We start from the raw sequence: 14,604 nt of genomic DNA on the forward strand, positions 1-14,604 counted from the left end.
GTTGGCCTTGTTAAAGTCTCCTGCAATTATATGAGCACCATCAGGGTGGGCTCGCTGCTGTTTGTTAATAGTATTCAGCAGGAGAGAGAGTGCTGTGTTTACATTGGCGTCAGGTGGAATGCACACAGCCATGACAATTACTACTTTTAGCTCTCTTGGTAGAAAAAAAGGCCGGCATCTTAGACATGTACCCGATGGTCAGGGGAACAGTGTTGGTCTATAATTGTCCCATTGTTGCACCAGTTCTCATGCACGTAAATACAGAGCCCCCATCCCCTGCTCTTAACGGATTCCTTTGTCCTGTCCCAGCGGAGCAGAGTGCGACCTGCTAGCTGCATGCTAGCATCAGGTATCCCTGGGTGAAGCCAGGTTTCAGTGATAATCAAAACACAGCAGTCACGAACATAACAATTTCCAGTGAGTTGTAATTCCAAGTCATCCATTTTATGCACCAGGGATCTGGCATTGGTGAGATACAGGCTCGGTAGAGGTGGCTTGTGTGGTTGTTTCTTTAGCCTTAGCATAACGCCAGATCTGTGGCCCCGCTTCTGCTTCCTTTCCCTCCTCCGTCTGCACCGTCTCCTAGACCCAACAACAATCCACGGAGAGCCTGCTGGTCTCGCTATGTTGTCTGGGATGTTGTTTGTGTGATGAAAAACACTCAAAACAGATATTTGGCACTGGACACCGATGTCTATAAGGTTCTGACGGGTGTAGCGGATGTTCGCCGAACCAATCGTGCACAAACAAGCAAGAAAAAAGTACAAAAACAACAAAAAAAGAGCACTGAAAAGGAGAGCTGTGAGTCGCTACGACCATGCGTGCCACCATTCTGCTATAATATAATATTATAAATATAATATAATAAAACATACATTTGATTTGAGTCATTAACACCCGGTGTAAATTTTGGGTACTTGTAAAAGTTAGCGCTTTTTTTTTATTATTCAGTTTTATTCTGTCAGTGACATTCACGTGGTACAATGAACTTGCCTCTCCCTCTCTGCTGTTTATCTCCATTCTTTTCACAAGAGCAGTGATGACCACAGTTAGTACGGTTAGTCAGAATTAATTCTTGTACCAGCAATCAAAGATATGATGTCCCATGACCGCTATCAGATGGACAAAGGCAGAACTGTAACAACAGACAGCTTCTTCACAGCGCTTTCTCTGGCTAACAGACTGCTGAACTGCAACATAACTCTGCTTGGTATAAAGTGCAATGGGAACTTACACCTGCTGCTATAATCTCTTTAGTACACGAGCAATTTGCCACTCTGGTGTTTAGATCTGGCATTGCCATGATGATGGTGTATGCGCCCAAAAAGAAGAAGTCTGTTTGCATTTTCAGTACCATGCACTATAACGCAGTGTACAGGCAAGACTGAAAAAAAAATGTTCAAATGACAACTCAAATAGCATACCGTTTTCAAATAGTGACATTTTCATATATGAATGTGTGTGTGCATGTGCGAGAAAGGCAGAGGCAGATTTGATCTCATTCAAGTGGTTACTGGAATATAAAATAAACACTTTCACAAATGTATAACCAAACAAGTGTGCTTTTATTCAAGAGTAAAACTGAATAACAAAAAATTCAAGTGACAACAAGATACCAAGAAGACATGATTCACCAGCATTTATATGTCTGCTTATATCTCTTCAGCGATATTTTTTTCAGGCTGCAAAACTTTACCCCAGTTATTACAGACTGAAATCAAAGGCTTATTCTTTTTGGGTGCATACACCGTCAGCATGGCACCTCCAGATCTAAACACTAGTGTGGTGAGTTGTTCGCGTACTGTAGTGACTTTAGCTGCAGGTGGAAGTCCCATTTTACTTACAGTGCATCCGGAAAGTATTCACAGCGCATCACTTTTTCCACATTTTGTTATCTTACAGCCTTATTCCAAAATGGAATAAATTCATTTTTTTCCCTCAGAATTCTACACACAACACCTCATAATGACAACGTGAAAAAAGTTTACTTGAGGTTTTTGTAAATTTATTAAAAATAAAAAAAACTGAGAAATCACATGTACATAAGTATTCACAGTCTTTGCTCAATACTTTGTCGATGCACCTTTGGCAGCAACTACAGCCTCAAGTCTTTTTGAATATGATGCCACAAGCTTGGCACACCTATCCTTGGCCAGTTTTGCCCATTCATCTTTGCAGCACCTCTCAAGCTCCATCAGGTTGGATGGAAAGCGTCGGTGCACAGCCATTTTAAGATCTGTCCAGAGATGTTCAATCGGATTCAAGTCTGGGCTCTGGCTGGGCCACTCAAGGACATTCACAGAGTTGTCCTGAAGCCACTCCTTTGATATCTTGGCTGTGTGCTTAGGGTTGTTGTCCTGCTGAAAGATGAACCGTTGCCCCAGTCTGAGGTCAAGAGCGCTCTGGAGCAGGTTTTCATCCAGGATGTCTCTGTACATTGCTGCAGTCATCTTTCCCTTTATCCTGACAAGTCTCCCAGTTCCTGACGCTGAAAAACATCCCCACAGCATGATGCTGCCACCACCATGCTTCACTGTAGGGATGGTATTGGCCTGGTGATGAGCGGTGCCTGGTTTCCTGCAAAAGTGACGCCTGGCATTCACACCAAAGAGTTCAAACTTTCTCTCATCAGACCAGAGAATTTTCTTTCTCATGGTCTGAGAGTCCTTCAGGTGCCTTTTGGCAAACTCCAGGTGGGCTGCCATGTGCCTTTTACTAAGGAGTGGCTTCCGTCTGGCCACTCTACCATACAGGTCTGATTGGTGGATTGCTGCAGAGATGGTTGTCCTTCTGGAAGGTTCTCCTCTCTCCACAGAGGACCTCTGGAGCTCTGACAGAGTGACCATCGGGTTCTTGGTCACCTCCCTGACTAAGGCCCTTCTTCCCCGATCGCTCAGTTTAGATGGCCGGCCAGCTCTAGGAAGAGTCCTGGTGGTTTCAAACTTTTTCCACTTACGGATGATGGAGGCCACTGTGCTCATTGGGACCTTCAAAGCAGCAGAAATTTTTCTGTAACCTTCCCCAGATTTGTGCCTCAAGACAATTCCTTTGACTTCATGCTTGGTTTGTGCTCTGACATGAACTGTCAACTGTAAGACCTTATATAGACAGGTGTGTGCCTTTCCAAATCATGTCCAATCAACTGAATTTACCACAGGTGGACTCCAATTAAGCTGCAGAAACATCTCAAGGATGATCAGGGGAAGCAGGATGCACCTGAGCTCAATTTTGAGCTTCATGGCAAAGGCTGTGAATACTTATGTACATGTGCTTTCTCAATTTTTTTATATTTAATAAATTTGCAAAAATCTCAAGTAAACTTTTTTCACGTTGTCATTATGGGGTGTTGTATGTAGAATTCTGAGGAAAAAAATGAATTTAATCCATTTTGGAATAAGGCTGTAACATAACAAAATGTGGAAAAAGTGATGCGCTATGAATACTTTCCGGATGCACTGTATGGTGCCAAGAAAAGTTGTGTTGCGATGCAGCAGTCTACTAACCAGCGAAAGCTCTGTGAAGAAGCTGTCTGTTGTTACGGTTCTGCCTTTGTCCAGTCTGATAGCGGTTACGGGACATCATATCTTTGATTGCCGGTACAACAAATAGTTCTGAGCAGGCATCGGCCACAGCACCAACTGTGGTCATCACTGATCTTGTGAAATGAATGGAGATAATAGGCATCAACTCAAATAGGGACAGGCAAGTTCGTTGTACCACGTGAATATCACTGAGAGAATAAAACTAAATAATAAAAAAAAGTGCTAACTTTTACATGTAGCCAAAATTTACACTGGGTGTTACAGACTCAAATCAAAGATAGTTTTTATTATAGTCATAATAATAATAGCAGCTCACAACTCAAAATGCTGAGCACCAGGACTTGAACCCGCAACCTTTTGGTTATATGGCAGCAGTTCTTACCTCTACACCATCCAAGAATACATATGAACTTTCTGTCAATTGAAATTTCAACTTGGGTTTGTAACTCATTGACAGCAACATATAAATTGAATGATTTTTTTTTTTTTTTACTTTGGTTATATTCTTGAATAAAAGCGCACATGTTTATTTAATATTTGGACTAAAGTCTTCATACATTATACACTTCATGTCATTATTAGTATAACATGGAAAACGTTTCTGCTTTAGGAATGTGTTCAGCATTTCTTGCCTCACATTTCCTTTCATCCTACACTTACCCAGATCTTTGTAGACATGGAACACACATAAAATGCATGTCTCTCTATTATATAAAAAATACTGGGATGAGATGAGACATTTTCAGAGAGATAATTTCAAGTCCCACGAGACTAGACTTTGTGCCAACAGATTTAACCACGCCCACCGTCCACTCACCTCTCATTTGTGTGAATGCTATTGTCATACACAGTTCATGTGCTCTCAGCTCTTATAAATTTTTATGTTTTCCTTATATTAATACAAGACATACAATATATTTGTTTCCTTCGATGTAGTCTTTTTCTGGACAATAATTTTATATGTTCTAGAAGAAAAGTCAATGACTAAGCGAAGAAGAAAGGGCAGCGCGTCGAAAAGAGGCCCAAAAGCATTGGAGAGAAAAGAATTCAAAAAAGAACAATAATAATCTAAGTGCAAATTCAGAAAATAAGGAAAGTTATAATCAGCCCTGAACAAGTGGAACTGGAAACAGAGAGTAGTAGACAAAGTAGAACGTCGTAAAGAAGTTCAAAAACGTTGGCGTGATACACATGCAAAGCAGGTTAGAGATTATGAAAGTACTAAAATTCGAAAGTCTCAAAAAACTGAAGAGTAGCAGACAAAGTAGAACGTCGTAAAGAAGTTCAAAAACGTTGGCGTGATACACATGCAAAGCAGGTTAGAGATTATGAAAGTACTAAAATTCGAAAGTCTCAAAAAACTGATAGTAAAGATTGCATTAGTGCTAACAAACGGTAATTATTACTCAAAATAATGGAACAGTGAATAGACATCGAATATATAGACATAGGTGATATGACAGAAGTATATAGATATTGTTCGGCTTTAAAGTTTAAGTTGGAGACTTGTAGATTGTCTAATTCATGGTGCCATTAGGAAAAAGTAGATTTGTTATTTGGTGAAAGTGAAATCCAGAAAACACTAAAGGAAAATATCCAAATCTACAATAATCAATTCACGTTTGCATCATTCAATGCTCAAAACGTAGATTTACACGATTCTGGACCATACGCTGTGAGAATCTGTGGTTACGCAACATTTAAAGCTACTACAAGTTTAATTTCAAGGAAACCACAATTCAGTCAGGTTTATATTTATGATCACGGAGAAGCAATGTAGCATAGAATCAAAAGAGTTAAACGATCGGACATATTAGAAATTCTAGAGCCAATAATGGATACAAATCCGTATGTCCAAAAGTATCGCACTTTACACAAAATTTATCTGAAAAACACAGCCAAAAAAGTTTTCTTGGATTATTATATGAATCCAAAAGATCACACTCGCAAACTGTATATAATAAACCAACATGTGATGAATTTTAAGCGATAATAGTTTTGAAAGACGGAGATATCAAAGACAGAGTTGATGTTCGTGTTTATGCAAAAGCACGGCACGATTCATCACAAGCGGCAGATCAAGGAATTGACTAGCGCGTAGGGCCCGCACAGGGGTTGGCGAGCGAAGCGAGCAGGGGGCAGAGCCCCCTAGTGTTCCAAATAACAATATACTGTACTATTTACCCTATACATCTCCAGGCACCTCACACGCAGATAAGGAGCCTTGAGCTATGAGAACTTTTTGCCAGAGTTGAGCTCCGTCGAGTGGGGGGGCTGGGATAGCAGGCTGCTTGTGCTGATTGACACATTTACAAAACAAAAGACGCTGATGAGAAGCGATGCAAAGGAATTTAAGGTGGCCCAGGATTATAATTTTTTCTGTAGGCTTCAAAGATTCTAGTATTAAACCTGCTAATTATTTTTCACTGATTACTCTTCTGAATTGAAGATCTGCCTAAACACAGAGCATTTTGGGAATGATTTTCTTTCATGTTTTCATTAAATGTGACTGTTTTCAGAAAGGCAGAAAGTAACTGTTAATAACATGTTAACAAAGAATGCACAGAATTTGCACATTTTAATCATATAAATGGATATCAGACGTGTGGATTATACAACATGAGTTAGGTAAGATTTTTTTTTCTTTTTTCAATGGACTTTTTTCACATCCTTTGTCACTGCCCAGCATTGATTACTTATTGGCAACTTTAAATTTATATATTCAATATTTAATTTCTCCACGAAAGCATGAAGATATAAATTTTCTTGCCCACCACTATAGACTATGAGGTAAAAAAATATCACATTTTTTGGTTGAGTGTTGTGGACAGCTGACATCCGAAGCTTTTCATATTATTTATAATCTGTGCGGTGGTTAGTTTGCTGATGGTGAAAAAAGTTAGTTGTCAAGCTGTCTTTAATGGCACCTGATTTCCAACACAGTTTGCAGATTGCTGTCTTTTGAGCAACAAGCATCTTTTCAAAGCCAAACCACCTCCATGCAAGGGAGGATAATCCATGCATCGCAATTAAATCTAAGAACAGAGATTGCAAGGCTGGTGGTGTCTGTACTTTGTCTCCTGGCGCTGTCTGTCCACTCATTTTTAACTAGCTATGCTACCTTAACTTGTCAAGTCAAGTCGGGGAGCATGCACTGGTACAGTGCGTTGCCGCACCCACTACACGATGAAACAACTCCGGATCCCAGTTGGCTACCCCCCGGGCAGACACACAGTCCAGTCCCACTCTCTGGAAATGACCCTCTATCTGCTGTAGCCAGGTGTTACGTGGGCAACCACTTGGCCTGGTCCAGCCACTCAGGTCCTAGCAATGAGGATCTTACGAGCTGGATCACCCTCGGGGAAACGTGCCACATGGCTGTAATGCCGTAACTGACGCTCCTTCACAATGCAGGTAATGTGCCTCATTTGGGACTCCATGAGCAACCACTCATTCAACACAAAGTCTAACCAACGGTACCCAAGGATTTTCCGGAGAGACGCAGTAACAAAGGAGTCCAGTCTTCGTCTCAGGTCACTGGATAGCGTCTATGTCTCGCAACTATATAGTAAGACAGGAAGCACCAGGACTCTAAAAGACTGGGACCTTCGTCCTTTTGCATAAATATCGGGAGCGCAACACACCCCTTTCCAGCGACCTAATCACCCCCCAAGCTCTCCCAATCCATCTACTGACTTCATATGAAGAGTCACCAGAGACATGAATGACACTGCCAAGGTAAGTAAACCTCTCGACAAGGTCGACACTCTCTCCTCAAACAGACACACTGCTGATGGCTGTGCCCAAGAAGTCACTAAAGGCCTGGATCTTGGTTTTTATCCAGGACACTCGCAAGTTCAGACACTCAAACTCCTCACTCAGTCTCTCGAGCGCCCCAATCAGAGCCTCCATTGACTCCACGATGATCACAGCATCATCAGCAAAGTCAAGTTCCATGAATCTTTCTTCACCAACAGATGCCCCACAGCCGCTGGACCCCACGACCTTGCCCAACACAAAGTCCATACAAGCATTGAACAGAGTAAGAGCAAGAACACAACCCCAGAATCAACTGGGAAAAATGCAGAAGTTCTGCCTCCACTCTGCACAGCACTCACAGTACCAGTGTACCAGCTTAACTTGTGGAGCGGTGAAAATGTATGCCTATATTAGTGGACTGCATGTGCTCTCAATGCGTACGCACAGTAGTCTACCCTACTAAGCTACTTGTAGTCTTGCTGCATCAGAGGTGTTTGGAAACAACAATGAGTGAATTTTGCTTAAACCTGGGAAGGTCAATTAAACGGCTCACTGAGTGTCACATTTCTTCACCTATCCAATGTCTCATGAAAGTAATGCTCAAAGTAGGGACAATGTTTCTGAACAGCAAAGAACAAAGGCTCTCTCATTAATCTGTCCTGCTGCACCAGACATACAGTATAATATATTCATCTGGAGATAACCATGAGTGGTGGGAACAATAAGGCAGCTTGTGTCACATTTCTAAACCAATCCAGTCCCTCATTAAGGCTGAGCTCAATGTAGGAGAGGTGATTCTGAACTGTTAATGTGATCAAAAAGAGAGCAAAATTCTGATGCTGAACTGCCATGTTCATCCATCCATCCATCCATTCTCCAACCCGCTGAATCCGAACACAGGGTCACGGGGGTCTGCTGGAGCCAATCCCAGCCAACACAGGGCACAAGGCAGGGAACCAATCCAGGGCAGGGTGCCAACCCACCGCAGGACACACACCCACACACCAAGCACACACTAGGGACAATTTAGAATCGCCAATCCACCTAACCTGCATGTCTTTGGACTGTGGGAGGAAACCAGAGCGCCCGGAGGAAACCCACGCAGACACGGGGAGAACATGCAAACTCCACGCAGGGAGGACCCGGGAAGCGAACCCGGGTCCCCAGGTCTCCCAACTGCGAGGCAGCAGCGCTACCCACTGCGCCACCGTGCCGTCGCCATGTTCATGAAAATATGAATTGTAAAATATGTATATGACGTAAACAAATGATTCAAACCCCATCAAAAGGAGGGAAAAAGTACTCAGTTAAAAGCATTGATAACAACAAGCCACAGGAGATGCAGATTTCAGTACTTAACACACCTAAAACAACAAATCTGCTTACTAATATCAGTAGAAACATGGAGGAGGCTGCATAGCATTCACTGTCTCACAGGACGTCTAAACGAATAACTAAAGAAAGTTAACAATACTATGTAATTAGAACTGCAACCATGGAATGCCAGAGTAGCATTTTAACACATGGTATAGCCATAGACCACTATGTTTATCTAGACTGTTCACTGTTATGATATATAGTGATGCAATAGGAAAAATGACAAAAACATATTGTAGCAGACAGAAGCACTTCTTAAACATGTCTCTTCTATAGCAACACTCATTAAAATGTACAAATTAATCATTAAGCTTCATTTACCTTGTGCTACTGAATATCTAAACAGACAACAGCGATTTTAGCTTTTTATTTTCTCTCAGCATCAAGTCTTTTATTCAGTATCTATGCTCTCTTCTTGAACCCGGTTTAGAAGCACTGTGTGTGTAAGACTTTGAAGTGAAAGATTTCAGCACTATTCACTTTTTAAAAGGTTGTCCCCAGATATGTGTTCTCTCAAGACTATGCTACAAGACACAGTGTGCACTCTTAAGGCATGATTTTGATAGTTTTTAAAAAGTGAGTGATACGCTCAATAATGACAGCTTGCACATTGTTAAAACAAGATATTATTGTAGACAATATATATCACACACCCCTAACCTCAGGTCTATCTCCATACAGGACCCACAGTAACCCTACCACAACCTGCATTGGTTGTGTATGTGGCTGAAGTAAAACAATGGTTGACTGATAACTGATAATTGATAACTAATAATTGAACTGATAAATACCATAATTATCTCATCCCCAAATATTTTAAGGGAAATGGTCCAATTTTCATTGACAATCCCAGATTTTATTGTACCTACACAAGTAAAAAAAAATGTGTCATGCTTGATGCCACACTCTGTTTTGAATCACATATCAATATCATCACTAAGGTACTGTAGATTTTTTCCTTTTCAAGCAAATTGCCTAGCTCTGATATTGCAACCGAGACCATTAGCCATGCTTTTATCACCTTGTGACTTAAGCGCAGCATTGTGGTCCTGTTTGGTATCTCTGCTTGGAGTCTAAACAAACTACAATATGAGAAAAATTCAGTAGCAAGGGTCCTCACACATTTAATACCCTGGTAACATATTACATCAGTACTTGACACTAGCTCCCTAATTATTTTTGCATTCACTATAAACTCCTTTTAATTTTTAAGGGCCTTCATGGTCTTTTCCACCCTTACCTGTTTTCCTTACTAAAAACATATACCGTATATACTCGAGTATAAGCCGACCCGAATACAAGCCCAGGTACCTAATTTTACTTACAAAAACTGGAAAAACTTATTGACTCGAGTATAAGCCTAGGGTGGGAAATGCAGCAGCTACTGGTAAGTTTCAATAATCAAAATAAATACCAATAAAATTACCATACATTAATTGAGGCATCAGTAGGTTAAATGTTTTTGAGTATTTATTTCAAAGAAAAACAGTAAACTAGCTCTGTAAGTGGAGAAGAGGGTCAACAAAAACAATATGGTATCTCTCTCGCTCTCGTGTGTGTGTATCTCTCTCTCTCTCTCACGCGCACGCGTTGTGTGTGTGTCTCTCTCGCGTTGTGTGTGTGTGTCTCTCTCTCGCGCTCTCGTTGGCTGCACAGGGAGTGACTGAACACGTGCGGAAATCATCAGCGTGCACAAACCAAAAGGGAAACTGGCTTGTTCGTATACCTGGGGGCAGCGGGACCTGACTCGAATATAAGCCAAGGGTTATGTTTTTCAGCACATTTTGGGTGCTGAAAAACTCGGCTTATATTCGAGTATATACCGCATCACATTCACTCATTACTCTAACATTATACTTTTAAATATCCCATTGTGCAAGTTCTGCACTAAGAGTGACGCAACATTTAGTATAGTGGGCCCACAGTTGTGGAATACCTTGCCACTGGAACTCCATGCCTGTGCCTCTCTCTCTCTAGTTTTGAAATCTCAACTTAAAACCCATCTTTTCAACATTTCATTATATTAGCTTGTGTTAAATTTGTGAATTTTAATGGTTTTGTTTTACTGTTTGTTGTATTTTCTGATGTACAGTATCCTTGGATATTTATAAAGGTGCTTTTCAATAAAATGTATTATTATTATTATTATTATTATTATTGGATAATCAATCAGAAGAATTGACAAAGAAATAGAAATGTACAAAAATATGTCTTATTGTCACTTTTTGAACAGTGAAAAGAAAATGCAGCGATATACCACATGCCCGCCTCTCTTTCCCTGCTACTGGAGAGATATTATAACTTCCTGAAGATCTCAATTTCTAGAATGTGCAGATATGTTAGTATTCCACAAGAATAACAAGTCCATGACATCTTAGTGTCCATCAAAACAGCATGTTCATACGTTAGGACAGTGCTGGATACAAAACAAAGCAAAAAAACATCTGCTACAGGGACAGGTATTTATTAAAACACTCTGTTTATAGTTATTTTACCTTATCTCACCTTTTGCTAAAGAAGACTGCAGTGACTAGGGATGGGTATTGTTTAAATTTTATTGATTCCAAATCTGATTCCGATTCTGTTTATTGATTCCGGTTCTTATCGATTCTCGGTTTCGATTCTAATATGGTTAAAAAAATGGTCAAAATATTTCAATAACAAAAAACTGTCTTTATTCTCTTTAAAGAGCTGAAGTTAAAGTTTTACAACAAAGGTTACCTGAACTAGTAAAACAAAAACAGGGTGATTCAAGATAAAATAAGTAATTATAAAATAACATTTCTTCAAGCTAAATATCACAAACCCACAAATGATTAGACAAAACATGTCTAGAAAGGGGAGTGTACTTTGGATTTAGGGCCTTTGTCATCTCGCTGGACATAAAAATTCAAGATAACACTAAAATTGGCTACAAGTACAATTGTCAAATTATAATTTTTATACTTTTAAATGACAGTGAATCAACAATTGAAAAAGTGTGTAGCCCTATCACCACAAATGCCATGACTGCTCTGTAACACTCTTCAGGTCTCTCTGTAGTCATCTTTGCCTTCCTTCGCTGAACTGAATGGAGTGTCACAGCTTGGGATCCTTGCCTGCACTGAAAGTGAAGGAACAGTGGAAGAGCTACAGCTCCACGAACGATGATCTAAGAAAAATATTGTTTATTAAATTCAAGCTAATTTGCTGTCTTGCAGTTTAAAATAATTGTTGCTTATACTGTTACCAGTTATGTAATATAATGTTACCCGAGTGTGATGTGCTAGAGCTAGCTGAGGTACTTGGACTGGGAGACCACAAGATTTTGAAAGCAGTGCATTCTTTTAAAATAATGATGTGATGTATTAAATGCTTTGACATGTTTGTTATACAGCCTCCTTTACAAGAAATGATCTTGAAAACAATTGCTGCATTTTGCATTGTTCTCTACTGAAATATAATCACACTTTTTAGTGTTTGCTGCAATTCATAGTTCTCATGCTGAGTAAAACAAATTGACACACCATTGATGTATGACGTAGTGCAGCATTACACTGAGAAGGTAGAGGTCTGACCAAGAGAGAGGGAGAGAGAAAGTACAAGCTCAGCTATGTCACCAGGAAGTGCTCATTCACACTGGTCAGAAAGTGTCTGTGAGCAGCTGATGCAAGGCGAATGTCTCATTTAGTCAAAAGCTGTAGACAGCCACTTCTAAGACAGGGGTTCGTGACTGATCGCCGAATGTTACTACAGAGCAAATGTTTGAGCTCAGATGCTTCGTGGTGTGAGTCCACGCCATTACAGTTATACAGTTGACTGAAAATGCATGTGTAGGAATCAATAAGTGGAACAGTAATTCAAATGTCATTTTAATTTCCCAGTTCTTGGAAATTTTGAACTGCTTCTAATTTGGAAAAGGTTCTTGAGACCCAACCCTAGCAGTGATTGTTATATATATCAGTTTTATTGAAATATATTGTGAAGATATTTTAAACCACATTAATTAACAAGCAAGCCCTGTTGTAAGGTCTTATTTGGTTTACATTTACTTGATTTTGGAAGATATGACAATGTCAAATTCACAATTTAATATCATGATTCAAAAGAGTTTATCAGAACATATTACACTGCTAGCAATAGTATTATCCAAATACTATAAACTTACCTGCCATGGCAAAATTAAGCTGTGGTGTATCTTCTACTCTGCCAGTTTTTTTTGCAATGGGGAAGTCTTTAGATGAGTCTGGGCTAAAGGTCCAAACTTTCTTTCTGGTCGTGACTGTAGGAGATGAGGTTTTCACTGGCTTATTGGTCGTGGGACACCACTTGTATCCAGGATTTGCCTTCATGAAAGCATCCTTATACTAAAAAAAAAGACACTCAAGAATTAATTGCACATTCATTCTAGGCTATTCCTTCATTCTAAGGCAAAGCATGTCTAATTGATTTAGTAACAACTTAGTCCACAAATGATGCATGTAACAATTTGACTAAACATTATCTGCAAGCATACTTGCAGTGGTAACTTTGTTTAATTCATTTTCTTGTGGGGCTGACATTGTTTTCTCCATAGTATGCTGTAAAGAAACATCATACCATAAAATAGGGAAAAAATTAATCTACATTCGTGTATCAATGAAAATGATCTTAACTCTTTATGAAAATATAATACAACCTTACAAAATGGTTGAAATATCATTATATCTTACACAAGAAAAGATAATTCCCTTAAAGTAGGTACATCCTACAGACAGTGGCACAATACCAGTGTCAAAGTAAAATCACAGAGCCATTTGAGGGTGAGAATACTTTCCCTGAAACTCACATGGAACCACCACAGTTACATGAAAGACAGGACTGTAAAACAAATTTTGATTACACTTCTTAAATACACAATTAGTTAAAAGAGTACAAGATTAGTGGGCATTTCTGATATCCTTGCAAGTTACTGATAAATGGAACGTCAGAGTCAGAACATCTGCTACTCTTGCTGATACTGGTTTTCTTATCAATACTTGACCTTGACCAGGAGTAACAGTGGCACTGGGTGACAGATCAAGAGGCTTTAATTAAAATGGTTTCTAAGAATGCTAAGGGCAAAAGCCAACAGGATATAAGTAATTCAATATAATCATTATATACTTATATATACAAAATATAAGTCACTTTAAATCCCACCTCTCTTAAATCTATACTAATTAATAAAAGGCAAAGCCCTCACTGACTCACTGACTGACTGACTGACTGACTGACTCATCACTAATTCTGCAACTTCCCGTGTAGGTGGAAGGCTGAAATTTGGCAGGCTGATTCCTTACAGCTTACTTACAAAAGTTAGGCAGGTTTCATTTCGAAATTCAACGCGTAATGGTCATAACTGGAACCTCTTTTTTCACAATATACTGTAATGGACGGCAGCTCGATGGCCGTGGGAGGAGGAGTTGAGTGTCACGTCATCACGCCTCCCACGTAATCACGTGAAAAGACTGTGAACACAGTAGGGAGAAATGAAGGAGGAGCCGCAAACAGCGAAGAACAAAAAATTCATTAAACAATTGAGAAGGGAACGAAACAATAAAAAGGGAGCGAGTGAAGCATACAAGCATCTTCATAAGGGAAACAAAGCACGGTGTAAAACGTAAGTTTCAATTAAGTTTATAGAAACGCTCCCGCTGCGGATTGCAATAACATATTCGCGAGATAAAAGAACGCAGTAGGGAGAAATGAAGGATGAGCCGCAAACAGCGAAGAACAAAAAATTCATTAAACAATTGAGAAGGGAGCGAAACAATAAGAAGCGAGCGAGTGAAGCATACAAGCATCTTCATAAGGGAAAAAAGCACGGTGTAAAACGTAAGTTTAAATTAAGTTTATAGAAACGCTCCCGCTGCGGATTGCAATAACATATTCGCGAGATAAAAGTTTAATGAGAAGACACGAGGTA

The 14,604-nt window shown here is 39.8% G+C and overlaps 1 protein-coding gene across 1 annotated transcript in view; it reads right to left on the reverse strand.

The window, feature by feature from the left end:
• Positions 1 to 14,604, reverse strand: part of LOC114650543 (HMG box transcription factor BBX) — a 312,812-nt gene that overhangs the window by 140,501 nt on the left and 157,707 nt on the right. Inside the window, 1 exon segment of the mRNA XM_028800239.2 lies at positions 12,826 to 13,024. Within this exon segment, the coding sequence (XP_028656072.1) occupies positions 12,826 to 13,024 (199 nt within the window).

The sequence above is a fragment of the Erpetoichthys calabaricus genome, chromosome 4, assembly GCF_900747795.2.
Source record: "Erpetoichthys calabaricus chromosome 4, fErpCal1.3, whole genome shotgun sequence".
Lineage (NCBI taxonomy): Eukaryota > Metazoa > Chordata > Cladistia > Polypteriformes > Polypteridae > Erpetoichthys > Erpetoichthys calabaricus.